The 26,710-nt window shown below is 36.8% G+C and overlaps 1 protein-coding gene across 2 annotated transcripts in view; it reads right to left on the reverse strand.

Moving 5' to 3' along the window:
• Positions 1–26,710, reverse strand: part of DTNBP1 (dystrobrevin binding protein 1) — a 168,716-nt gene that overhangs the window by 68,614 nt on the left and 73,392 nt on the right. For both annotated transcript variants that reach the window (XM_037037989.1, XM_037037990.1), the window contains one exon: positions 15,324–15,346. In XM_037037989.1, the coding sequence (XP_036893884.1) occupies positions 15,324–15,346 (23 nt within the window). The remainder of the gene's footprint in view (positions 1–15,323; positions 15,347–26,710) is intronic.

The following is a 26,710-nucleotide window of genomic DNA, read 5'->3' on the forward strand; positions in this document are numbered from 1 at the left end:
TGCAGGCCAATTAAAATCCTCAATAAAATATTAGCAAACGGGATCCAGCAACACATTTAAACGATCATGTGCCATGGTAACTGTAATTTATTCCAGGGATGCAAGGACTGCACATTTGCAAATCCATAAATCTGATACATCACATAAACAAAATGAAAGACAAAAGCCACATGATCATATCAATAGGTGTAGAAAAGGCATTTGATAAAATCTAGCACCCATTTATGATAAAACACTCAGCAAAGTGGGAAAAGAGGGAGCATTCCTCAACATAATAAAGGCCATATACAAAAAGCCTACTGCCAACGTCATACTCAATGGGCAAAAACTAAAAGTGTTTGCCTTAAAATCAGGAGTAAGACAGGGGTGTTTACTTTCACCCCTTTTATTCAGCATGGTTGTAGAAATCCTAGCCACAGCAGTCAGACAAGAAGAAATAAAAGGCATCCAAACTGGAAAAGAAGAAGTAAAACCACGCCTATTTGCAGATGACATGATATTTTACATGGAAAACCCTATAGGCTCACCAAAACACTACTTGATCTAATATGAACTTGGGAAGGTAGCTGAATATGTAAGCACTATTCAGAAATTGATGGCATTTTATATATTAATAATGAACAATCAAAAACAGAAACTAAGAAAAAATTCCATTTACTACTGCAACAACAAAAAAATAAAGTACTTAGAAATAAACTTAACCAAGGAGGTAGAAGACCTGAACTTTACAACAGACACTGGAGAAAAAAACTGAGGAAGATACAAATAAGTGGAAGCACATATCGTGTTCATGGATTGGGAGGATTAAATCATTAAAATGTCTATACCACCCAAAACAATCTATAGATTCAACACAATTCCTTTAAGATACTAATGACATATTTCACAGACCTAGAACAAGTATTCCAAAAATTTATATGGAACCAAAAAAGACCCTGGATAGCCTCAGCAATTTTGAGAAAGAAGAACAAATGTGTAGAGATCACAGTACCTGATATCAAAGTATACTACAAGGCCACTGTAATCAGAACGGTCAGGTACGAGAATAAGAGCAGGAACACAGATCAACAGAACAGAATAGAGAACCCAGAAATAAACCCACACCTTTACGGTCAGTATTTCACAAAGAAAGCAAGAGCATACATGGAGTAAAGACAGACTCTTCAACAAATGGTGTTGAGAAAACTGGAACATTACATGGAAAAAATGAAATTAGACCACCATTTTACACCATGCACCACAATAAATTCAAAATGAATAAAAGACAGATATAAGTCATAATACCATAAAAATCCTACTGAACAACAAAGGCAGCAAAATTTAAGACATCTCACAGTGATACTTTTGTTGATATATCTCCTAGGGCAAGGGAAATTAAAGAAAAGATAAACAAATGGGACACCAAATTATAAAGCTTCTGCTCAGCTAAAGAAACTATCAGCAAAATGAAAAGGAAACCCACTGTATGGGAGAACATATTGCCAATGATACATCAGACTAGGGTTTAATCTCCAAAGTATATAAAGAACTCATATGACTCAACACTAGGAAGACAAACAATCCAATTAAAAAATGTGTAAAGGACCTGAATAGACACTTCTCCAAGGAGGACATACAGATGGCCCACAGACATATAAAAGGATGCTCAACATTAGTAGCCATCAGAGAGATGCAAATTAAAACTACAATGAGATACCACCTCATACCGGTCAGAACGGCCATCATTAACAGACCAACAAACAAGTGCTGGCAAGGATGTAGAGAAAAGGGAACCCTCATGCACTGTTGTTGGGAATTCAGTCAGACTGGTGCAGCCACTGTGGAAAACAGTGGAATTTCCTAAAAATTAAAAAAGGATCTGCCTTTTGACTCAGCAATTCCACTTCTGGAATTCTTATAGCCAAAGAATACCAAAACAACAATTCAAAAGAATATATGCATCCCTATTTCATAGCAGCATTATTTACAATAGCCAAGATTTGGAAACAGGGTAAGTGCCCATCAGTAGATGAGTGATAAAAGAGCTGTGGTACATTTATACAATGGAATACTATGCAGCAATAAAAAAGAAGGAATTCTTATCTTTTGTGACAGCATAGATGGAACTGGAGACTGTTATGCTTAGTGAAATAAGCCAGGCAATAAAAGACAAATACCATATGATCTCACTTATAACTGGAATCTAAGGAACAAAATAAACTAATAAACAAAACAGAATCAGAGGCACAGAAACAAGGAAGAGACTGGCAGCTGTAAGAGGGGAGAGGGTGGGTGGGACTGGTTGAAAGAAGATGAAGGGACTAGACAAAGAACATGTAGGTATCACCTGTGGACATGAACAATGGTGTGGGGATAGACTATGGGAAAGGGGGCAGCTAGAGGGAGTTAGGCAAAGGGGGAAATTTGAGACAACTATATAATATAATAGCAGAAATAAAAAAATTTAAAGTAATAAAAATATTTTAGCTGTTCTAAAAAAAATAAAGTCAATGGGCATGTTCCCACGTAAAGATAAAAAGAAAAAAACAACCCCGATGAGAATTAACTTGTGTTGCAAGGATTGGAAGAAAGGAACCCTTGGGCACCGTGGATGAAATGTAAACTGGATGTAAACTGGTACAGCCATATGGAAAACAGTATGGAGGTTCTTTTAAAATTAAAAATAGAACTACCATATGATCCAGCAATTCCACTCCCGGGTATTTATCCAAGGAAAATGGAACACTAACTTGAAAAGATATCTGCACTCCAGTATTCACTGCAGAATTCTTTTCTATAGCTAAGATACAGAAACATATGGACGAATGGATAAAGAATATGGGGTATATACACACAATGGATATTACTCAGCCTTAGAAAAGAATGAAACCTTGCCACTTGTGACAACATGGATAGGCCCTGAGGGCATTTTGCTAAGTAACAGAAGTCAGACAGAAAAAAATTAAATACTATATGATCTCGTTTGTATGTAGAATCTAAATTTAAAAGAGGGAGGACAAGCTCACTTGATATAGAGAACAGATTGGTGGTTGCCAGGGATGGTGACAGGGGAGAGGCAACATAGGTGAAGGGGGTCAAAAGGTGGAAACTTCACGTTATAAAATAAGTAAGCCATAGGAATATAATGTACATCATGGTGATGGTGACTATAGTTAATGATACTACATTGCATATTTGAAACTTGCTAAGAGAGTAAATCTTAAGTTTTCATTACACAAGAAAATTTTGTAACCATGTGTAGCGATGGATGTTGACATGACATATTGTGATGATCATTTTGAAAAGTATACAAATCACTATGCTGTACACTTGAAACATAGTGTTGCATGTCAATTATACCTAAAATATAAAAATTTTAAAATAAAAATAAATAAGTCCAGCAAAAAATTGCTGAAGATTATCAAGTATCTAAATAAATGGAGACATATTCCATGTTCATGGGTCAGAAGATACACCACTGTTAAGATAGCAATTCTCTCAAACTGACCTACAAATTCAATACAATCCTAATCAAAATCCCAACATGCTTTTTTTCTGTAGAAATTGAAGGAAAGTGATTCTGAAATTCATACAGAAATGCAAAGAACCTAAAATAGGCAAACAAATGATTTAGAAAAAGAACAAAGTTGGAGTGCTTACACTTGCCAATTTTAAAACTTATTACAAAGCTACAGTAGTCAAGGAACTGGCAGTAAGAAACAAAATCAAGAGTCCAGAAATAAACTCTTACATTTATGGCCACTGGCTTCCTGCAAAGTTGCTAAAGCAATTCAGTGGGGGAAAAGATAATCTCTTCTAAAAATAGTTCTGAACAGAAATGAACAAGCAAAACAGAAAGAGAGTCATAGATACAGAGAACACACTGATGATTGCCAGGGGCAAGTGGGGTTAGCGGACTGGCTAAAAAGGGCGAAGTGAGTGGGAAGTACGGATTGGCAATTACAACACAGTTAAAGGATGTAAAGTACAGCACAGGGAATATAGTCAATAATATTGTAATAACTATGTATGGTGCCAGCTGGGTATTGGAAATATCAGGGGGGCCACTTTGTAAAGGATATAATTGTCTAGCCACTATACTGTATATCTGAAATTAAAAAGAAATAATATTCAATGTAAACTGTAATTAATAAAAAAGAAATATACAACACATAAAATCTGTGGGACACAATTAACACAGTACTTATAGGAGAATTCAAAGAAAAAATCAGTTTTAAGACAATTGTATATTCAGTGTGTAAAAAAAAGACAAGATTTATATCAGAGGAACTCAAAATGGATCATTAAAAAAAAGGATCATATACCTAGATGTAAGAGTTAACAATAACAAATGCTGGCAAGGGTGAGGAAAAACCGTATCCTTCATACATTGTTGGTGGGAATGCAAAATGGCACAGCCACTTTGGAAATCAGTTTAGCTGTTTCTTAGAAGGTTAAACATAAACTTATTATATAATCCAGAAATTCTAGTCATAGCTGCCCAAGAGAAATGGAAACATATATCCACAAAAAGGCTTGCTGATGAAAGTTTATAGCAGAATTATTCACAACAGCCGAAACTGGAAGCAATCCAAAATGTCATCGACTGGTGAATGGATGAACACAATGTGGTCCACTCACACAATGGAATATTAATTCGGCAACCAAAAAGAACAATCCACTGATATACGCCACAATGTGAATAAACCTCAAATTTTAACACTAAGTGAAACAAGTCAGATGCAAAAAGGCTACATATTATATGACTGCTTTTTAATGAAATGTCCAGAAAAGGCAAATTTATAAGACAGAAATTATTGATTGCAAGTGAGCACTGCATGCAAACGGACGGAAAGGAATCTGTGGATGATAAAAATGTTCTAAACCTGCACTGTGGTAATGGCAACACTATAAATTTACTAAAAATCACTGAGTTGTACACTTAATAGGAATGAATCTTGTAGCACAGAAATTACGCCTCAATAATACTGTTTTAAAAAAGCATTTCTCAATCTACCTAACAACAAAAAGTTGTACAATTTTGTGGAATTATTGGGAACCTGCCTACAGTTATGAATAAACCAACACTTTTATCTCCTCCCAAAAAACCTAGCAGAATTTACTACCATTCTGTCCTGAATCTTCTCCTTTACTTGTATTAGATAGATACCCTGATGAACAAAAAAACTACCACAGCCAGAATTCTAGGAGTCATTCTAGACTCTTTACAACAATTATCAGAAACAGAAATTCTTTTTATTCTACTTAGTCTCTTGAACCTGTGTCTTTCTCTCCATTCTATCATTGCTTTAATTCAAATCTTTTTAATAGTTTCCCAACTAATCTCTCTTACTCTAGACCTGCTCTTTTCAATCTATCCTCTGTATGATCCCAGAAAACTTGCTCTTAACTGCAAATGCATCCTGATACCCTAATTAAAACCTTTTGGGTTCTCTCATTTCTACCCTGTTGCTATGGGCAACAACAGTAACTTTTAAGCCCTTTTGACCATGTGCCCCCACCATAAGCAAAAACTTTTAACATGTACCCCAAATGTGTATATTTATATATCATATACATACATCAATTTCTTACTAGTTTATATTATACACAAAAATTTAAATTTAAAAGGATAACACAGAAAAGACACTAACAGAAGTTCCAGTTTGCCTCTCTATTCCTATTATCTTTGCATACTCACATCCCTCCTTGGAGACGACTGGCCCAAAGGAAAAAGTCCACACTCCTTTGCATGACTTAAAAAAACTGCATATCTTTTGTTCCCCACCTATATCTCAACTCCACCCCTCACTACTTCACCCCATATAACATGTTTTAGCCTCACTGAATTACCTATAGTTCCCTCATTGAACAAGAAGTTAAAATTTAACCTCTACTCTTGAAATAAAATAAACATCTCTGCATCTTGGCAATTGTTCTTGCCTCTTCTTGGAACGTCCTTATGACCCCTTTCAGCCTGCGAGCAGATCCAGCTCAAGTGCCACTGCCTTTCTCTAAACAGTCGATCTTCCTACCTTTGTGTGCCTATTTCTATTACAATATTTTTACAATGTACTGAAATTATACATTGACTTTCTGTCCTGTAAGCTTTGCCATAGTGCCTTAGATCCTTGAGAACAGAGGACAGCTATGTTATGCAACTTGAATCTCCATTACCTAAACATTGCCCAATACTGGCTGTACAGTTTTGTCTTACATGTTAAGCTAACTCTTGAATTGAACCAATACACTCTACCAAATTTACCATCACCATTTTATACAGACTTGTAACATGCTAAGGGCTGCCAAGCCTGCAGTGTGCATAATCCATACCCAAGAGTCATCCTAACAAGTAGGACTCCTCATAGTTTCAGAATGCTCCGATTTAGGCATCCTCTTCAGTCTTATGACTTCTATATTTACTTCAGTTTAGTCATCATCACTGGGAACTGCTCCACCTCTAAGATCTCAAACTAAAATTCCTTTTTTGACCGCGAGATCAACCACAACTATTTAAGTGTTCACCTTTGTGGTGTACACCAAGTCCAGTAACTCCTATCTTGCTTATTTTACTGGCCTAGTCAGGCCTCTCCCCTCCAGCCTCCATGACTAGTCATTTTAATCCTATTCTCATCAGCCTCCAAGATTACCACACTCCACTAATCTATCATATATGCTATTCTCATCCCCAATTCTGTGTTAACCAAAGCATACTATTTTGGGGGAGGGCGTTTATTTCTACCTCTAAGCCAAGATCTGCAAATTCAGATTACCTTTACTTACATGGATTCTCAAAAAATTACTTACTTCCCCCATGTCAATTTTTCCCCATATTACCAGCCATCTTTCGCTTTCCTTAGGTCTCAGGGAGATGTCCTAAGGATAGCCCATATAAAATATTGCGTTCCATCCTCTCTAGGATCTCAACTCCTTAAATCCTTGTTTTAACCTTCTCCCTGATCCTGACCCTGATTCTGTCTCAAGTTACCTTTTCATTTCTTTTCACTCATCAAAAATAGTTCATGTTACCTTTCTTTGTGTGTATGTGATGATCACATGAATCTTTTTATCTTTTATTTTTAAATTATTTTTCATTGATTATGCTATTACAATTGTCCCAATTTTCCCCCCTTAGCCCCCTCCACCCAACACCCCACTCCCTCAGGCAACCCCCACACCACTGTTCTCATGTCCATGGGTATTGCATTTAAGTTCTTTGGCTACTCTATGTCCTATTCTGTACTTTACACCCCCAAAGCTTCTGTAACTACATATTTGAACTCCTTAATCCCCTCACCTCTTCACCCATTCCCCAACATTCCCCTCCTACCTGGCAACCATCAAAAGGCTCTCTGTATCCATGATTCTCTGTTCTTGTTTGCTTAGTTTGTTTTTAGATTCTATTGTTGATAGATATGTATTTTTTGCCATTTTATTGTTCATAATTTTTATTTTTCTTAAATAAGTTCCTTTAAAATTTCATATAATAAAGGTTTAGTGATGATGCACTCCTTTAGTTTTTTCTTGTCTGGGAAGCACTTTAACTGCCCTTCGATTCCAAAGGATAGCTCTGCTAGGTAGAGCAATCTTGGCTGTAAGTCCATGCTTTTCATGACTTTGAATATTTCTTGCCAATCTCTTCTAGCCTGCACATTTTCTTTTGAGATATCAATTGACAATCCTATCAGTTACCACTGTAGGTAACTAACTGCTTTTCTCTTTCTGCATTTAAGATTCTGTCTTTATCTTTAACCTTTGGCATTTTAATTACAGTGCATCTTAGAGTGGGCCTCCTTGCATTCATCTTGTTTGGTACTCTCTGTGTTTTCTGCACTTGCATGTCTATTTCCTTCACCAAGTTAAGGAAATTTCCTTTCATTATTTTTTCAAATAGATTTCTAATTTCTTGTTCTTTCTCTCCTCTTTCTGGCACTCCAGTGATGTGAATGCTGTAACACTTGAAGTTGTCCTCACATTATACTACTATCCTCACATTTTATGAGCTGCTTATACTATCCTCACATTTCTTGGAATTTTTCTTCTTGCTGTTCTGATTGGTTGTTGTTTGCTTCCTTATGTTTCAAATCATTGATTTGATTTTCAGCTTCATCCACTCTACTGTTGTTTCCCTGTAAACTGTTCTTTATTTCAATTAGTGTATCCTTTGTTTCTGAATAGATCTGTTTTATGCTGTTGAGATCTTCACTAAGTTCTTTGAGCATCCTTATAACCAGTGTTTTGAACTCTGCATCTGAAAGATTGTTTATCTCCATTTTATTTACTTCTTTTTCTGGAGTTTTGATCTTTTCTTTCATTTGGGCCATGTTTCTTTGTCTCCTCATTTTGGCAGCTATCCTGTGTTTCTTTCTGTGTATTGGATAGAGATGCTATGAATCCCCGATCTTGAAGGCATGGCCTAATCATGGAGTAGGGGTCCTGTAGGGTCCAGGAGCATAGCTTCCCCTATCACCCAAGCTAGGTAATCAATGTGTACCCTTTGTGTGGGTGGAGTACACCCTTCTCTTGTAGTTGAGCCTTGACTGCTGCTGGTAGGTCAATGGGAGAGATTTACCCACACCAGTCAGTTGCAGTTATTCCCTGTGACTACTGACCACCAACCTCTGCCTTCCATGGAGGATCAGCTGTGCAGGGGCAGGGTGGTGGTGCTCTGACATGGTCTATAGCTTTCCACTGGGTGTACAGGCTCTGGGATTTCCCAGGTAGTGCAGGCCAAGGTCAGCCCCCACCTGTGGTCTCCCTGGAGCCACCCTGTCTGACATACAAAGCAGTATGAGATGTCTACTACTTGTGCTGGGCTTGGAAATTCCCAGGCAAAGCCAAACTGTGAATTTAGCCTGGCTGCTGCTAGTGCTGGGCCTGGGGCTACTTTGCAAGAGGTAAAGGGGCTGGGGGCTCACTAAGGCCAGCTAGTTGTTCCTATTTGGTAGGATTCAGGAAGTTGTGAACCATGAGCCAAGACCAGCCATTCATATGGAAAAGTCATGGTTAACAATTTGGTTGGGTCCATAATTTGGGTGGGACAGAGTTCCAGAGGATCTCCAGGGTAGGAAAAACAGTGTTAGCAGGTTGGTGGAGTCTCACATATGGCACCAGCCCTCCAGCTCTGTGGCTCTCTGCAGGTGAGGGGGTGCTCAGAAAGGGACAATGGCCTCTGCCTGACTTGCTGAGAGAAAACTGTCCCCCAGCCCTCATTTGATGCTAGACACTTCAGTTCCTCTCCGTATGCCATTGGTGCTTTTCAAGCTGCTACCCTAGTGCTGGAGCTCAATGGGAGTGAATCTGAGTAATTCCATGTGTGGGTTCTTTAAGGGAAACTGCTTGAGACTCTAGATGTTTCTTCCACTTACTCAATCCCTGATTGTTTTTGCAGCCAGAAGTTATGTGGACTTATCTCTCTGGCACCGGAATCTTGGACTGGGGGCCTGGTGTGGGGCGGGGACTCCTTGCTCCTGAAATATCCTTCCCGAATTTTTATCTACCACATGTGGATGTGAGACCAGCCAATTCCATGTCTTCACCCCTCCTACCAGTTTGGATAGATGTGTTTCTTCAATTTTGTAGTTGCCAAATTTCCATTCAACTCGATTTCTAACAGTTCTGAGTAATGGTTATTCTTTTGAGGTGATTGTGCAAGGAGGCAAGCCATGATGTTTACCTGTCACCATCTTGACAAGAAGTCTCACCTTTGTCTTCTAACTTCTCATGTACTTCTGATTTTCAATCTGAGTTTTCCCTACAAGCAGCTCTTTCAAATCACCAATCACTTATTCATTGTCAAATCAAATGGGATTTCCCGATTCTGCTCAACTTCTTGGCATTACTTACATCACTGGTAACCACTGTCCTTTAATTTTTCTCCTCTCTGGACTTCCTTGTCACTAAATTGTCTTTGTTTCCATGTTTCTCCAACCAGTCTTGCTCTGTTTCCTTCATTGGCACTGCTTTTTAGAGCTAAGCCTTAAATGTGATCACACTATATCAGAATGGGTACAGCTGCCTTTTCCTGCTCATTACCATAATGATCAACTTGCTGTGACAGTGATAACTTTAAAATCCTAGCATGTTTTCACCCCAGCAAGTTACATTTCTGACATGGCTGGGTGTTTTTACATTAATGAGATTACAATGGACATTCCCTTATATGATCCCACTGGACCCCATGTTGCTCAGTTAATTTTTTAAAAAGAAGTTAATATAGAAATCCATTAAATAAAAACACTTTAATTTAAAGTATAACCATACTTGTTATTCATTAATTCTTTAAGTATAGGCATACTGACTTTGAAAATTCTTGCATAAGCAACCCATAGTGCAGTGGATAAAATTTCCAGTCCATTTTTTTAAAAGCTGAGCAGGAATTTAAGATGTGAAATGTCTGTGTACAGATTCTTTTATTTTCCCCAACTATTTTCTAATTTTTAATTATACTGTTTACATCAATTTTTAAAACTACTTACTTACATTCAGTCTTCCAAAGCAGTCAACTTAGTTTTTCTTATAGCTCTCCTTAATACTAAGGTTTCATCATTTTCATCAAATGATGATGAAAATGATGAAACCTCATACTGAGGTTTAATCTGATACTTAATTAAACTATATAACAATAACAAATATAAATGAGTTTGGGACTAAGCACTCAATAAAGCTGGTGGAAACAAAAAATATTTAGATGTACATATGAGTAGCCTACAAGCCACAAGCATTCAGCATGTTAGGGCTGTCTGTATGGTTTATAGAGAAATGGGGAATGACGGTTAAATCTGGTAAGGCATTTAAGGGAAGCTTAAAGAGTAAGTCTTCATATTAAAACCATGTTTAAGTCAGGAATCTTACAGAGGTAAGAAAAATATCCAATCTTAGATCTCCTTATTTCTACCTCTTTTCAGTCATATAGTATTTCTACACTTACAGTGACAATCTTACGAGTGATTTTAAGATTATACATGGGCAATCTATTTTAAAAATAAAAGTAAAAATGATGGATAATCCCTAAATGACAGACATGTCTACTCATGGCCAATTTCCCATGTCTTTAAGGAGTGTGAAAAACTTAGAGGCATACCTCAGAGATATTGTGGGCTCAATTCCAGATCACTGCAACAAAGTGAATATCACAATAAAGCAAATCACAAATTCTTTAGCTTCTCAGTGCATATAAAAGCTGTGTTCACTATATTGTAGTCTATTAAGTGTTCAATTACATTATGTCTAATAAAATAATGTACCTATCTTATTTAAAAAATACTTTATTGCTGAAAAAATGTTAACCATCATCTGAGCCTTCAGCAAGTTATAATCATTTTGCTGATGAACGGTCTTGCCTCAATATTGATCACTGCTGATTGATCACCATAACAAATAGTGATCAATCAGCAGTGTCTGAATAATAATGAAAAAGAATAGAATAATAATTAAAAAGCTTGAAATACTGTGAGAATTACAAAATGTGACAGGTACAAAATGAGCAAATGTTGAAAAATTGGTTCCAGCAGACTTGTTCAACACAAGGTTGTCACAAACCTTCAATCTGTAAAAAATACATTATCTTCTAACTGTCATAAAGTAAAGAGCAATAAAATAACGTTTGCCTGTATTTATTCGACATATCCTTTTTTAAATAGATTTTATCCATTTATCTTTAGAGGGGAAGGGAAGGACAGAAGGAGAGAAATATCAATGTATGGTTGCCTCCTGTGTGTTCCCGGTTGGGAACTGGCCTGCAACCCAGGCATGTGCCCTGACTAGGAATCGAACTGTGATCCCTTAGTTTGCAGGCTCATACTCAATCCACTGAGCTACACCTACATATCCTTATAATAATGGAATTCCTTCTTTATTGAAAATAAAAATTAAGACTTTAAAGATCCTACCCTCCTTCTTATATTGTCTACTATTCAAGTGACTATCAATAAAAAGTTTAAAGGAATGCAGTATCTGAGAAACATAGACAACCCTTCTGCTATTGGTATTAACCAAACAAGCAATAACTAATTTCAATAATATTATAGAGATCTTCTACAATGTGGCACAAGTGAAAGGTAAACTTAACTAATTAACTTCAATGGCAGATACAAGGAAGAATCCAAAACTTGTTGAATAATACTGATCTGCATTACTAACTTTTAATGTTACTACTTTTGTATTTTTGTCCCCAAAAGTTAATTTTTCACCAATTTATAAAAGATCTTATAAATAAAACTACAAATTAAATAAAACAATTGGAGAAAGTAGTGCCTTTTGTTTTCCTGCAATGTTATAAAGGAAAATAAAGGTAAAGACAATGATGTACAGAAAGAAATTGTTACAATTTGTTTGAATGAATTTTTTCTTTTTTTCTACATAAAGTCCTAGAAGAGCAGTTCCATTTCTTCTTTATTATATGCTTTTAAAATATGAGTACAACATTCAAGAGGAAATAATTTTAATGAATATTGATAATTAAAAAATCTTGGTATGATACAACAATTAATTTACGGTTTGTTCAAACTGGAAAATTTTAATTGCCTGTAGGTGGGTTGGGTGTACTATTAAATGATGTACATAACAAAGAATGTACATATAAACAAGATATATCAGCATAAATTGAATTATTCTATTGGGTCATATGTAATACTACCTAACCTTTTGCAAACTGCTGGTCTCTTCTTTTTCTCTGAATACTGTCATACAAAAACAAAAACAAAACAGAAACACTTGAGATGTAAGTTGACATTTTTGCATAATCAGTGTCCCAACCTGTCTTTTAATATTAACTTGCTTTTTTTTCTTTTTCCAATGTAATATAAGATGCTAGATGAGCAAAAGAAAGAATAAGAAGAAAAAGACCATTTATGAGGATTTCAAATCACTGATAAAAAATAACGTACACGAGTCATGGTTTACAAATTGATTAAGAATAAGGACAGCTATGATAACATGTTATATCACATGATCATTTAACATGTCCTCAACAAACTGGACATGAACTTAATCATGTACTATAACCACAGTCAGTTAAATCAAACCTAGCCAATGTAAGTCTGTTCAAAATTAGTCACAGCAGAAATAAGCCTTTGTACCTTTTATCTTGAGTGTTTTTTCTAAAACATCCTAACACATTACACACATAAACAATTCAACTATATTACCAGTGTTTTGAACTCTGCATCTGATAGACTGGCTATCTCTTCACTGCTTAGTTTTATTTTTTCTGGAGTTTTCATCTGTTTTTTTCATTTGGGTCATTTTTTTTGTCTTGGTGGGCTGGTTAACTAATAAGGAGAGAAGCCTTAGGCATCCACCAACCCACCTTGCTGCACTGTGGAGCTCTACGTGGGGGAGGAGTCAGAACGGGAACAATGCCATTTGCTTAGCAGAGATCAAAACACTGGTATCAGGATGCTCACAGAAATAGTTGAGTATGGTCAAAAATAGAGGAAAAAATGATGGCTATGCAAAGTGAAATAAAGAAAAATATACAGGGAAACAGCAGAGAAGAGAAAGAAACCGGGACTCAAATCAACAATCTGGAGGAGGTGGAAGAAATACACATTCAACCAGAACAGGACTAAGAAACAAGAATGCAAAAAAATGAGGAGAGGCTTAGGATCCTTCAGGACAACTTTAAATGTTCCAATATCCAAATCATAGGGGTGCCAGAAGGAGAAGAAGAACAAAAAATGAACAACTTATTTGAAAAAATAATGAAGAACTTCCCCAATCTGGCAAAGGAGATAGACTTCCAGGAAGTCCAGAAGTCCAGAGAGTCCCAAAGAAGTTGGAATCAAGGAAGCACACCCCAAGGCACATCATAATTACATTATCCAAGATGAAACATAAGGAGAGAATCTTAAAAGCAGCAAGAGAATAGGAGACAGTTACTTACAAAGGAGTTCCCATAGGACTATCAGCTGATTTTTCAAGAGAAATCTTGCAGGCAAGAAGGGGCTGGAAAGAAGTATTCCAAGTCATGAAGGGCAAGGAGCTACAGCTAAGATTATTCTATCCTTCAAAGCTATCATTTAGAATGGAAGGGCAGATAAAGTGCTTTCCAGATAAGGTCACGTTAAAGGAGTTCATTATCACCAAGCCCTCATTATATGAAATGTTAAAGGAATTTATCTAAGAGAAAGAAGATAAAAAAATATGAATAGTAAAATGACAACAAACTCACAACCATCAACAAATGAACCTAAAAAACAAAAACTAAAACCAATTAAGCAAACAACTAGAATAGGAACAGAATCACAGAAATGGAGATCACATGGAAGCTTATCACTGGGGGGAGGGGAGAATGAAGGAAAAGGCACAGGGAATAAGCAGCATAAATGGTAGGTACAAAATAGGGGGATGTTAGGAATAGTGTAGGAAATGGAGAAGCCAAAGAACTTATATGTACAACCCATGGACATGAACTAAGTGGAGGGAAATACTGGTGGGAGGGGAGTGGAGACAGGATAAAGGGGAGAAAAGAAATGGGGCAACTGTAATAGCATAATCAATAAAATATACTTTAAATAAATAATTCAACTATAAATGATATACTGGAAATTCTTTAATGATTCAGTGAATCTAAAGATCAATACTAGCTTATATTTAAAGATCAATACTAGCTTGTATTTATTCTCTCTGAGAATAATGATCTGCTAAGAGTAACTGAAAAACAACAACTTGGAAGGGCTTTGAGCTGCTTGGAAAGTGTGTGGTTTTCCCTATTTTTCACTATGTTTCTCCACGACTAGTAAGAGTCAACATGACCAAGAATTCTTCAGTGCTCTACCTTCAGGAGTATCCTAAAATTAAAAAGCAATGCTGGATGCTTTTAGTATCTCAGAGTACAGCTCCTCAGAGTTTCTAACTTTACAGATGGAAAAACTGAGCCTGCAAAATGTAAGAGATTTGTCCTATGTTTCCAGGCAGGGGCAGGGCAGGACTCAGTACTAAACACCTCTCAGCAAGTTTAAGTAACTGTGGGGTCAACTACAGGGTCACAGCTCTACCTTTATCACCACACCCTGTCCTGTGGTCCTGAGTTCACACAACAGAAACCAGAATCTTTTAAAATTATGATTCTCAACAATCTCAAAGTTAGCCCTCTGTCATCCTAACATAAGACTTATAATAGTCATCAGTAGAAACTGTCACTTGGGACATATGTTATAGCTAAAAGAGAATATCAAGACCACTTGCGATTAAATAAAACCAACAAAAGAGTATTAAGCAAACTTTTTAAAATGTAAACTGATTTAACAAAAAAAGAATGAGTTCTTTCATCATTAAGAAAGAACATCTGACATCAATTAACTCTCATCTACTTTAAAATGAAGAATTAAACACAAAATTACCTTTGAAGGTTTCAAGTTCCTTCCTGTAGAAAGAAAAAGAAAATGTAAACTTAAAATAATCTATTTCCAATGGAAACTGCTCTTAGATTATAATAAAAATGTATGTATTTTAAATGCCCAGAGTAATATATTTGAATGCTCATATATCAACGCTTCACTGTAATTCTGTAATTACCAATACAATTAGCCTAAAGCTACTATTTTTAGTTTTTCTATTACCTTATTAATGGCTCAAAAAATTCTACCAAAATTTAAACTATTAAGATACTGAAACACCTACAAGAAAATACAAAGCATTTTAATTCCACTTATATGTAGATATATATCTACACATATATCTTGTGTAGATATATGAATATAATACCCAGTATTATTCGTTTATAAAAGCATTTAATTTTCCTTCCTCTGATAAATTTTAAATAATAGAGTTTCAAGATCTTTAATTAAAAATTATCCAGGACAAGGGCAGTTATTTCCCCTTCCAAATAAAAGGAGAAGCACACATCAAAAGACTGAGGTCCATAGCTCATCCTGACAGAAAAGGGCCAAGGCTCCAGGAAATGCCATTGTTGGCAATTTTGTCAGTGTCAATTAAGGATGCTGAAATACAAAGTCTTCTGGGGAAATGTAAAGGAAGAGAAAACAGATGAACAAACACAAAACAAAACATTTTTGACAAAGTAGTCGAAGCAAGTTATCTTCAGGTTTTCCTTCACAACTTTTTTTTATTTATTTATTTTTTAAAGATTTTATTTATTTATTTATTTTTAGAGGGGAAGGAGAGAGGGAGAGAAACATCAATGTATGGTTGCCTTTTGTGCATCCCCTGCTGGTAGTTAGCCTGCAAGGAACCGGTTTGCAACCCAGGCATGTGCCCTGACTGGGAATCGAACCGCGATCGTCTGGTTCACAGGCCCGCGCTCAATCCACTGAGCTACGCCAGCCAGGGCTCCTTCATAACTTTTAAATTCTATTTTTCTTATTATTATACTAATAAAAGGTTATTTTGAGGAGGTAAATTTACTTAGTAAAGGCTTGTTATCCCACTCAAAATATGAAACATTAATCTTTTATTTGCACTCTAGATTTTACTAAAAATCTAGAGATATTTTGAATTCCCAACTCAGTATTCCACACTACTAATCACCCTCATGTTCCAAAATGCTTAACTACAATTAACAGCTGGCAGGGAGGACTGGCAAGCCGTCTACTCAAAGGCCAAACATAGTATTCCTGTTAACAGCCGACTGGAGGTTCTTAAATCAGATGGTCATCTCACTCCTCTTTTTCTAAAACTACTGACTCTTCCTAATAATGCTCCAGCATCACAGTTCATTAACTAAGAACAAGAATGCTATTTTCAATTCCATCTTTTCAAAAACATGTGCAACTGTTTCTCTTTAGCTAACAGTCCAACTTAATTCTTAAAAGATTAGGTATAAAATAAACATGCCTAAAACCTATTTTATATTCCAACAATGGGATGAAAGCTGAAATACATTAACAGTAAGGCAACATGCATCATAAGAAAACACCTTGAAAAGATACCTTCAATTTACTTCTTAGTAGCAATTCTCTAAGGTCACTGACCAATGTAAAAGATGATAGATCACTCAGGTTGATATTCTTTATTCAGGTTGAATAATTCTTTCTTCTATGATTATAATCTTTAGAGAGCTTCTGCTTTCCTTTTCTTAGAATAGATAGCAGTGAGCAAAATTTCTAAAAGGCACCTCTCATTTTAAAAAGCTAAAACTCAAGAGTGATAATTTCACAGACACTGTTCTTCCCCCACCCCCAAATACCAACAAGCATAAAACAAAGAACCTATGTATTGTATTAGTGAGTAACTGCCAATCGCAGAAAGCTATGTTCTATTTGAAGTTATCGTACTCACCTTTCCACCTGCCGGCTGCCTCATCAAGATCAATAGCTACTGAGAAAAGAGAAGAAGCATAGCAGAGGACTCTTCCTAGACATCCTCTATTTACAGAAACCATTACTCACAACTCTTTGGAAATTTACAAGAAACTTTTCCAGTTCCTGACAATGAAGACTGGTTGAGGTCATGGTGGTACAGATAACTATGGTTTAAAGTAAAAATCAGTATTATGAAATCTTTAAAAAACCGATAAAGTAAAGCAAGAGCACTGAAAGCCTTGAAATTTCCTAATATTTAGGGAAGATTTCCCCATCTGGTAGAGGTAATAAGCATTTGGAAATACAGGAGAGGTAAGAGAAGGAAGGGGATGGCATGCAAGCAGAGGTGAAACTGAAGGTGTAGAGGCCAAACAATGTTGGTTATATTTAAGAAACAGTACAAGAAATGGGGAAGCCAAAGAACTTACATGCATTGCCCATGGACATAAACTAAGGAGGGGAATGCTAGAGGGATATGGGGTACCAGGAAGAGGGGGGCAAAGGGGAAAAATTGAGACCACTATAATAGCAAAATCAATAAAATATATTTTAAAAAAGAAACAGCAAATACTTCAGAAGAGCGGACTGAATGAAAAGAAGGCTGAGGGAGACAAGGTTATAAAGGAAGAGGGTCAGACTGCCAGGCCTTAAAAAGATTCAGTTTCAGTTTTCACAGAAGAGGAACATGAGCAAAACTGTGTTTTAGGAAGAACTTTTTAGCTGTAATGGATAGATGTATTGACAAGGGAGAGGATAAAAGCAGGGAGTACTTTGGAAACTGTTAGAAGAGTTTGAAGAAGAGCTAATTAGGGCCTGGCAAGAACAACTGCAGTGGCAGTGGCAGTGGCAATGGCAATGAAAAGGAGTCCAATTCAAAAAATGCTGTGGAGAAGACACAACAGTCCATGGCAACTAATTACAGGGGGATAAGTGAAGAAAGGAAATGACTACAATAACCATGGGAAGTCTGGTCTGGATCATTGGACAGAAGGTGAATTCATGAATAATAGCAAACTCAGGAAGAAGAGTAGATTTTGGAGGGCAAGTGCATCATGAGTTCATTTTGGGACTTGATGAAATAATCTGACAATCTCCATCCCTACAGTCTACTCAAGGAAGGATTTTAGCTCCTACAGATCTCTACTCCCTTACTTCCTATTCAGTTTTGAACCCATTCCAGTTTGGCTTCCAGGCCCTACGACTGCACAGTCAAGGTCAGCAACAATCATCATGTTGCCAAATGTAATGACCATTTCTTACTTTTCATCTGAATCCCTCAGGCAGCACATGACCCAACTGGTAATTGATCACCATAACAAATTGGTAATTTCTCTCTGAGAAAGTTTCCTCTGGTTTTTCTCCTGCTTCCTCATTTTTTCTTTTTTCTTTTTCTTTTTTTTAGCTTCTCCACCTCTTCCAGACCACAAAATGCTGGAGCACTGCAAGTTTCGTTCTGGGCCCTCTTCTCTCTTTAACTTACATTTTCTCATAAGGTAATTCCATCTTGCTAGGTAGCCTTAAACACCAGCTAGGTGAGACAGACTTCCTGATTTATATTTTTGTCTTCATCTCTCCTTCAAGCTCCAGATTCATATGCAACAGCCCATTTAATAACTCTACTCAAAAGTGCAGTAGGTTTCTCAAACAACATCTGCAAAACAGGTTATTCTTCCTACAGTCTCCTCATTTCAATTACTGACATTACCAAGGTTTTCAAGCTTTTGTTTATCCATCTCCCTCATTCTCCACATCCAAATCCATCAATACATTTTTTAAATTGGATCTCAAAACATATTCTGAGTTTATCCAATTCTCTATCATCACTGTTATCAACATTATATAAATACTGATTTTGTTCATACTGAATGTAATCTTCGAGGTCAATCATTCACTCAACAAAACTTTATTGAGTCTTAGACACTACGGATAATGTGAAGAATAGCTGTAGGAATAATGCTAAGGTTTGGGATATACATATTCCACTGCCTCAAGGAACTCTAGTGAGAGAGAGAGAAGTAAAGCAACAATTTGAAACTGATACCACAAATTAGTGCTCTGATAATGACAAGTTGATGATTCTCTAGGAATAAAGAGAAAGAGTAAGGCTTCTTGGAGGAGCAAGGGTTGCACTGAATTTTTGCAGCAGATATTTCACTCTAATCCATTATGTCACGCTCTCGGTTAACCAAATAAAAAAGCATAGGTAAACCAGGAGTTTTAAGTTCCGGTTGGTTACTCTCCAAATTCTAACAGAAATGGAAATGACAATACTCAGTGTGAAACCGTCTTCAAGTTCATCTTTTCTATGAAGACATCCTTGACTGGTGATCTGGCCGTCTTCCCTTATCAAAACTCACATTACACTTGATTCGATCAGTGTTATAGCACTGCATGCACTGCCTTGTAATGCAGTTATTTCGTACAGGTGTCATCTCTACAATTATACTGTAGAGCACCTGAAGTGCGCAGATCATGACTCATCCGCCCTGTTCATACGTGTGCCCAGAGTCAGACCTGACAGATACTCGGCAACTCATGATTATCAAGTACTGTGATTGCTGAATGACTAAGAATATCTGCTTTTTCAAAGAAGCCCTTGCTGTAACTATGGAGAACTTTATTCTTATTAAAAAAAAACTTGGGTTACATAGAATCTCATTTGGTAACTTGTCACTTGCATTTTTTAAAAAATGAAGTCTTCTCTTTTTCATAGTTTAATAGTATTTTCAGAAGATCAATTAAGTAGAAAGAACTGAAATGCCTTCCTTTAGACTTTATCATATTTTAAATTTCACTCAATTCAGCAAATGCCTTTTATTTGCTGAAAAATTTATTTTTTAAAAGATTTTACTTGTTTATTTATAAAGAGAGGGAAGGGAGAGAGGGAGAGAAACATCAGTGTGTGGTTGCCTCTCATGCACCCTTCATGGGGGACCTGGCCCGCAACCCAGGCATGTGCCCTGATGGGGAATCAAACCGGCAGTCCTTTGGTTCGCAGGCCCATGCTCAATCCACTGAGCTACACCAGCCAAGGCAAGAATGTTTTCTTTTTACCTTTACAAAATGTAGAATAATAAACCCTGAAACTAATGCATTAATGAATAGCACCACACATAAAATCTAATTGTATTTATAAAGGGTGAAACTGCTTATTTAATCATTTTCTCTACAGGGGTTGAGTTATGAGGGCAGAATAAGAACCAAAAAAAGAATCACATTAGTAAATAAATCTATGGAATGTCACAAAAAGTAACATTAAACCTGTATGTGTATAGAAATCAACTAAGTCATATATACAGCTGTGAACTTGATAGACTAGAATCACTGAATAAATATCTCCATACACACAATCATCTCACGAATGAAAGCACACTTTCTCTACATACTAAACTGTTTCCCTAGGACAAATCCATGAGAAAAAGCTAACACAGTGATTTGATAGGGCAAAATACCACATTCAAAATGCCAACTGCAAAATCAACTCATTTTTTTCAGCTTTTTAAAATTGTTGTTCAGTTATAGTTGTCCCCATTTTTTCCCCCATTGCTCTCCCCTGCCCTGTCCAACCCCCTACTCCCAAAGACAATCCCCTCACACTGTTCCTGTCCAGGGGTCCTTTGTACATGTTCCCCTTCATTCCTCCATTATCCCCATCCCTCCTCCCCTCTGGTCCCTGTCAGTTTGTTCTTTATTTCCATGTCTCTGGTTCTTTTTTGCTCATTTGTTTGTTTTGTTGATTAGGTTCCACTTATAGGTGAGATCATATAGCATTTGTCTTCAACTGACTGGTTTATTTCACTTACCATAATGCTCTCCAGTTCCATCTATGCTATCTCAAAGGGTAGGAGTTACTTCTTTCTTTCTGCTGCACAGTATTCCATTGTGTAAACATACCACAGTTTTTTGATCCCCTCATTTACTGATGGGCACTTGGGCTGTTTCCAGCACTTGGCTATTGTGAATAGTGCTGCTATGAACACAGGGATGCTCAGGTTCTTTTGGACTAGTGTTTCGAGGATTTTTAGGGTATAATCCCAGCAGTGGAATCACTGGGTCAAAAGGCAGTTCCATTTCAATTTTTGAAAAAACTCCAGTTTTCCATGGTGGCTGCACCAGTCTGCATTCCCACTGACAGTGCACTAAGGTTCTCTTTTCTCTACATCATCACCAGCACTTGTTGTTTGTTGATTTGTTAATGATGGCTATTCTGACCGGTGTGAAGTGGTATCTCATTGTGGTTTTAATTTGCATTTTTCTGATGGCTAGTGATGTTAAGCATCCTTTTTGTATGTCTATAGACCCTCTGTATGTCCTCCTCAAAGAAGTGTCTGTTCAGGTCCTTTGCCCATTTTTTAATTGGACTGTTTATCTCCTTTGTGTGGAGTTGTGTGAGTTCCTTGTATATTTTGGAGACCAGACCCTTGTCCGAGGCATCATTCATTGGCAAATATGTTTTCGCATATCGCTGGTTCCCTTTTTATTTTGCTGATCTTTTCTTTAGCCGTGCAGAAGCTTTTTAATTTGATATAGTCCCATTTGTTTATTATTTCCTTAACACTTGAAAATGTTTAGGAGAAAAATTCTTTTCAAGTATGATCAGCAATACTTTTTGTATAGAATACACTTGCAGAGGAGCCCTTCCTTATGGGTGGTGGACAGAATCTATCACTGTGACTACCTGCACGAGCAAAGAAGGCTGAGACAGAGATACGAGTATTTACTAATATTCTTACTGTATCCCAGAGACTGTACAAAGCACCTTACATACATTATCCCCTATAACTTACAATACTCTATTGTAGGCACCATCATCCTCATTTAATATATGAGGAAACTGAGGTCTGAGGATGAAAGGCCACACAGGTAATAAGTGATAGGACCAGTAATAAAAGCCATACTTCTCTTTGACCCCACATGTGTACAATCTTTACCACCGGAATGCAGCTAATGGGCCAAATGCAGAATATCTGAATGCAAATGTATCCACCTGAGATATTTTAGCTGTACCAGGAAGTTAACTAATTAGAACATCAAGTGGCCTGAATACCAGAGTCATGTACATAAACACAGAGCTATCATAAAATTTCTGGGCAATATCTACGTCCAACCAGCTCTGTGAAACTACATTCTTTTTAGGAAACTGTTGAAAGCTGAAAGCCATCATCATTGATACCCCAACATGCTGTGGAAGATATGTTGGGATTTTCAAAAAGATGTCTGTTAAACACCTTTGTTCTCATTGATGTACTGAAAAGTGTTCAGTGACTGGCCCACAGCAACTAATTGGTTACATTTCTTATTGTAAAATTATCAAAATAATTCTAATGCCTTTGTGTTACTAATTTTTTTAATTCAAATTTTTAATTGGCTAGCCCGCCTCTCAAAAACAAAAACAAAAAACCAAGCACCCTATCACTCATTATTACCCAAGCAGTGGTTTATTCCTCAGCATTCTACAGTGATGCCACGCCACATGAAAATGTGTTTCCTTATAGGTGTGGTGAGTTTTTTGTGGATAGGATAAATCATGGATTAAAAATAGTCACGCATCTCACATTCAAATGTATTCCTGATCCAGTGGTGCCATTACTAAAAACCTTGCTTGCTCATTTTTTACAATTAACAGTAACAAGAGCTAAAGTGCTCAGTGCTCTGAGAGAACCAAGATCTTTTCCACACTTCATAGAATTCAAACCCAGAATATGGATAGATTTGTGTAGAGACAATGTAAAAGGTATGAACAGACTTTTAAGTCAGAAAATCATTGGTCTAATGTGGGTCTGCCATTTCTCGGCTCTGCAACTCCTAGTAAATTAATCTCCTGTTGTCTCATTTTTCTTTTTGGTAAAAAGCAAAGTATACATGCTCTGGCCAGGTGGCTCAGTTGGTTGGAGCATCATCTGTGTACCCAAGGGTTGCAGGTTTGATTCCCAGTCAGGGCACATACCTGGATAGCAGGTTTGATCTCCAGGTGGGGTACGTACCAAAGGCAACTGATGGATGTTTCTCTCTCTCTCTCTCTCTCTCTCTCTCTCTCTCTACCCCTCCTGCTTCTCTCTCTAAAATCAATAAACATATCCTTGGGTAAGGATTAAAAAAAGAAAGAAAAGTACATCAACTCAAATGGTGACTCAAATGGTGATTATGAAAATTCTATAAATTAATTTAGACTAGGATTTTTAAGCCCAGTACCTGTTACATGGTCAGTGCTCAGTAAATACTGTTATCTAATTTACATCATCATCAACACAACTTATTTTATCTTGAACATGATGAACAGCCGAAATCATGTCTGTGTATTAGGAATAAAGGAACACTCTCACAGTATTATAAATGGTTTGAGAACAAGATTAACAAAAAAGACTAATTAGGAAGTTACCACTATAATTGAGACTACAGAGATGTGGGCTTAAACTTAGGAAATGACCAATGAAGACAGAAAAGCAAGAACAGACTCAAAGAAATAATAGACTGGACTAGGAACTGAGTAGACATAGGAGAGAAGGAGATAGGATGACTCCCATGTTTGTGGGTAAATCTGTGTGGCGATGCCTTGAGACAAAAAAAAGGTCAAATTTTGCCGTGGAAGACAATTTGGGGCATGCGGCTCTTGAGACGTCTGTTGGCACACCCAAGTAGAGATGTCCATGTGGCAACTGGTTCTGAAGGTAGAGAGAGAGACCCAAAATGAAGACAGTGATTTGGTAACGGTCATCATCTGGGTGGCAGATGAGCCAAGAACATGGAAGAACTTACCCAGGACAGTGTGTAGAATGGGAGGAGGTGATAACCAACAACAGAATCCAAGAGAATACCAATGGTAGTCTATGGCCATACCACCCTGAACGCGCACGATCTCGTCTGATCTCGGAAGCTAAGCAGGGTCGGGCCTGGTTAGTACTTGGATGGGAGAATACCAGTGGTAAATAATTTATAATGGAAAAGGAAAACTAACCTAAGGTAGAGAAGAAAATTTAGGAGACTAGTGTTATAGAAGTCAAGAATGGACAGTTTGAAGAGGTCAGGTAAATAAAGATTGATTTGTCAATGGATTTTGCTACCTACAAACCAAGGAAAAAATATAGATTAAATATTTAAAGTACATCATGGATTTGCTCTTTACCAACATCTTCATATTACACAACCTTTATAACAATCTTTTCTATTAACAATATTTTAACTTTAGCCCTGGCTGGATTGTAGCTCAGTGGATTGAGTGCTAGCCTGTGAACCAAAGGGATGTTGGTTTGATTCCCAGTCAGGGCACATGCCTCAGCTGTGGGCCAGATCCCCAGTTGGGAGAAATATCAACATACTGATATTTCTCTCCCTCTCTTTCTTTCTCCCTTCCCCTCTCTCTAAAAATAAATAAATGTTTTAAAAAACATTATTTTAACTTTAGTGTGCCATCTGTTCATTGAATTAATAAATCTTTTTAAAAGTTCATTTATGAAGTGCCTTGGCCAGGTAGCTCAGCTGGGTGGAGCATCGTCCTGCGCACTGAAAGGCTGTGAGTTTGATCCCTGGCCAGGGAACCTGCCTAGGCTGCAGGTGCGGTTCCTTGTATTGGGGCACATACAAGAGGCAACCAATCAATATTTGTCTCACATCGATGTCTCTCTCTCACACTTGAATGAATAAACATACTTGGGGAAGAATTTGCTTTTAAAGTTCATTTATTAAGTATAATAGTGTTTTAACTTTCCTTGACATAGTCCATTGTTTTTTTAAATAATTTTAAACAATACTTTTCAACTTTTAAAAATCCATGTAAAAGCACAAAATATTGGTATCTACTGATAAATTCTCAATGGAATTAATCCTACATAGCTGTATATCAACTTCTTTTTCCTCTTCCTCAAAGTAGTATGTTATTTTATATGACAATGATGCACTTCTTTTGGCTGGTGTAGCTCAGTGGATTGAGTGCGGGCCTGAGAACAAGAGGATTGCAGTTCGATTCCCAGTCAGGGCACATGACTGCGATGCAAGCCAGTTCTCAGCAGGGGACGCACGAGAGGCAATCATACAGTAATATTTCTCTACCTCTCCCCTTCCCCTCTAAAGATAAATAAATAAAAATATTATATAAAAATGCACTTTTTTGATATTAGTATATGGATAAGAATTGGTCATAAACAAAACATGACATGCAACTTCGAGAGCGAAAGAAAAATGATGTTTGCTCTAGGGGACAACATCCATTTCCAAAATCCAGTACCAAACCTCTCCAGTAGCAAAGAGTGCATGCCCTTTGAAACAATTAAGTGCCAATTTAATTGTGCATGCCCTGACCCAGAACTAAAGACTAGAAATGGTAGAAGGTAGGCAAGAAAAGACACCATTTATTAGCCATAGTAAAACTAGGTGACTATAACCTTGATAGAACATAGCCCCTAAGGTCAGAGCAGGGAGGGCAGACTGCTAAGTATGTCTCTGCCTGTACCATTTCTAGACTCCTTCAAGAATACCAGGAAGGAAAGAGAGAAAAGCAAAAGGTCATGCCACGGTTTTAGCTATGCTCACCTGAAGACTAAAATAACTGATTTCTAAATTCTGAAAAGATTTCTCAAAAAACAGTAGCCAATGAGGAAACACAAACTCCAAAATGGTACTGGATCATATATGACACAAAATATTATTCTAAATTTAATAAACTGATTCTAAGACATAAAAAGTATTACAGTTGGCAAATTACAATGCACAAGTTATCACCAATCTTCAGAAAAAAAAGATTACTTTTTTTTAAAACCCAAGATAATCATAATTAGGTTTTGCTGAATTTCAATAAAACCTTCTCAAGATTGCTATATATTTAGTCTTGACAACTTTCAACTTCAAATATACACTTTAGTTTTTATTGTCTCTATTAAAAACAAAAACCTTTATGAATCCCAATAAACAGAATGGCATTTACACAACTGGGAAGAAAAATTCAGGAAAAGAGTATAGGAAGCCAATTAAAGAGATACTTATTTTTAAAGATTTTATTAATTTATTGTTAAAGAGAGAGGAAGGGAGGAAAAAAGACAGAGAAACATCAGTGTGAGGGAGAAACATCAATAAGTAGCCTCCCATATGTGCCTGCAGCCCAGGCACGTACATGCCGTGACTGAGAATCAACCAGCAATGGCAATCCTTTGCTTTGTGGGACGATGCCCAACCAACTGAGCCACACCAGTCAGGACAACATGTATCATTTTTAAAGAATTAAGTCAAAACATGGGTTTTTAATATTGATGGCAAACAGATACTCATTGTTCAAAATAAAGATGGAAGAACTTAAATATCAGTCCTTAACTATATTTACTGTCAACCAATAATCTGTTAAATATTTTAGCTACATTTATTCTCACAGCTACAAATTAAGTCTGAAACTGTCAAGATTTATTCTCCAACAGACATTTTGGAATATGAATTTTGTTAGTCCAATTCCTTGCCAACTCATAAGGCAGGTTTCACTTTGA

This window comes from Sturnira hondurensis, unplaced genomic scaffold, assembly GCF_014824575.4.
Source record: "Sturnira hondurensis isolate 20B ecotype Veracruz unplaced genomic scaffold, ASM1482457v3 Scaffold0023817, whole genome shotgun sequence".
Taxonomy (NCBI): Eukaryota; Metazoa; Chordata; class Mammalia; order Chiroptera; family Phyllostomidae; genus Sturnira; species Sturnira hondurensis.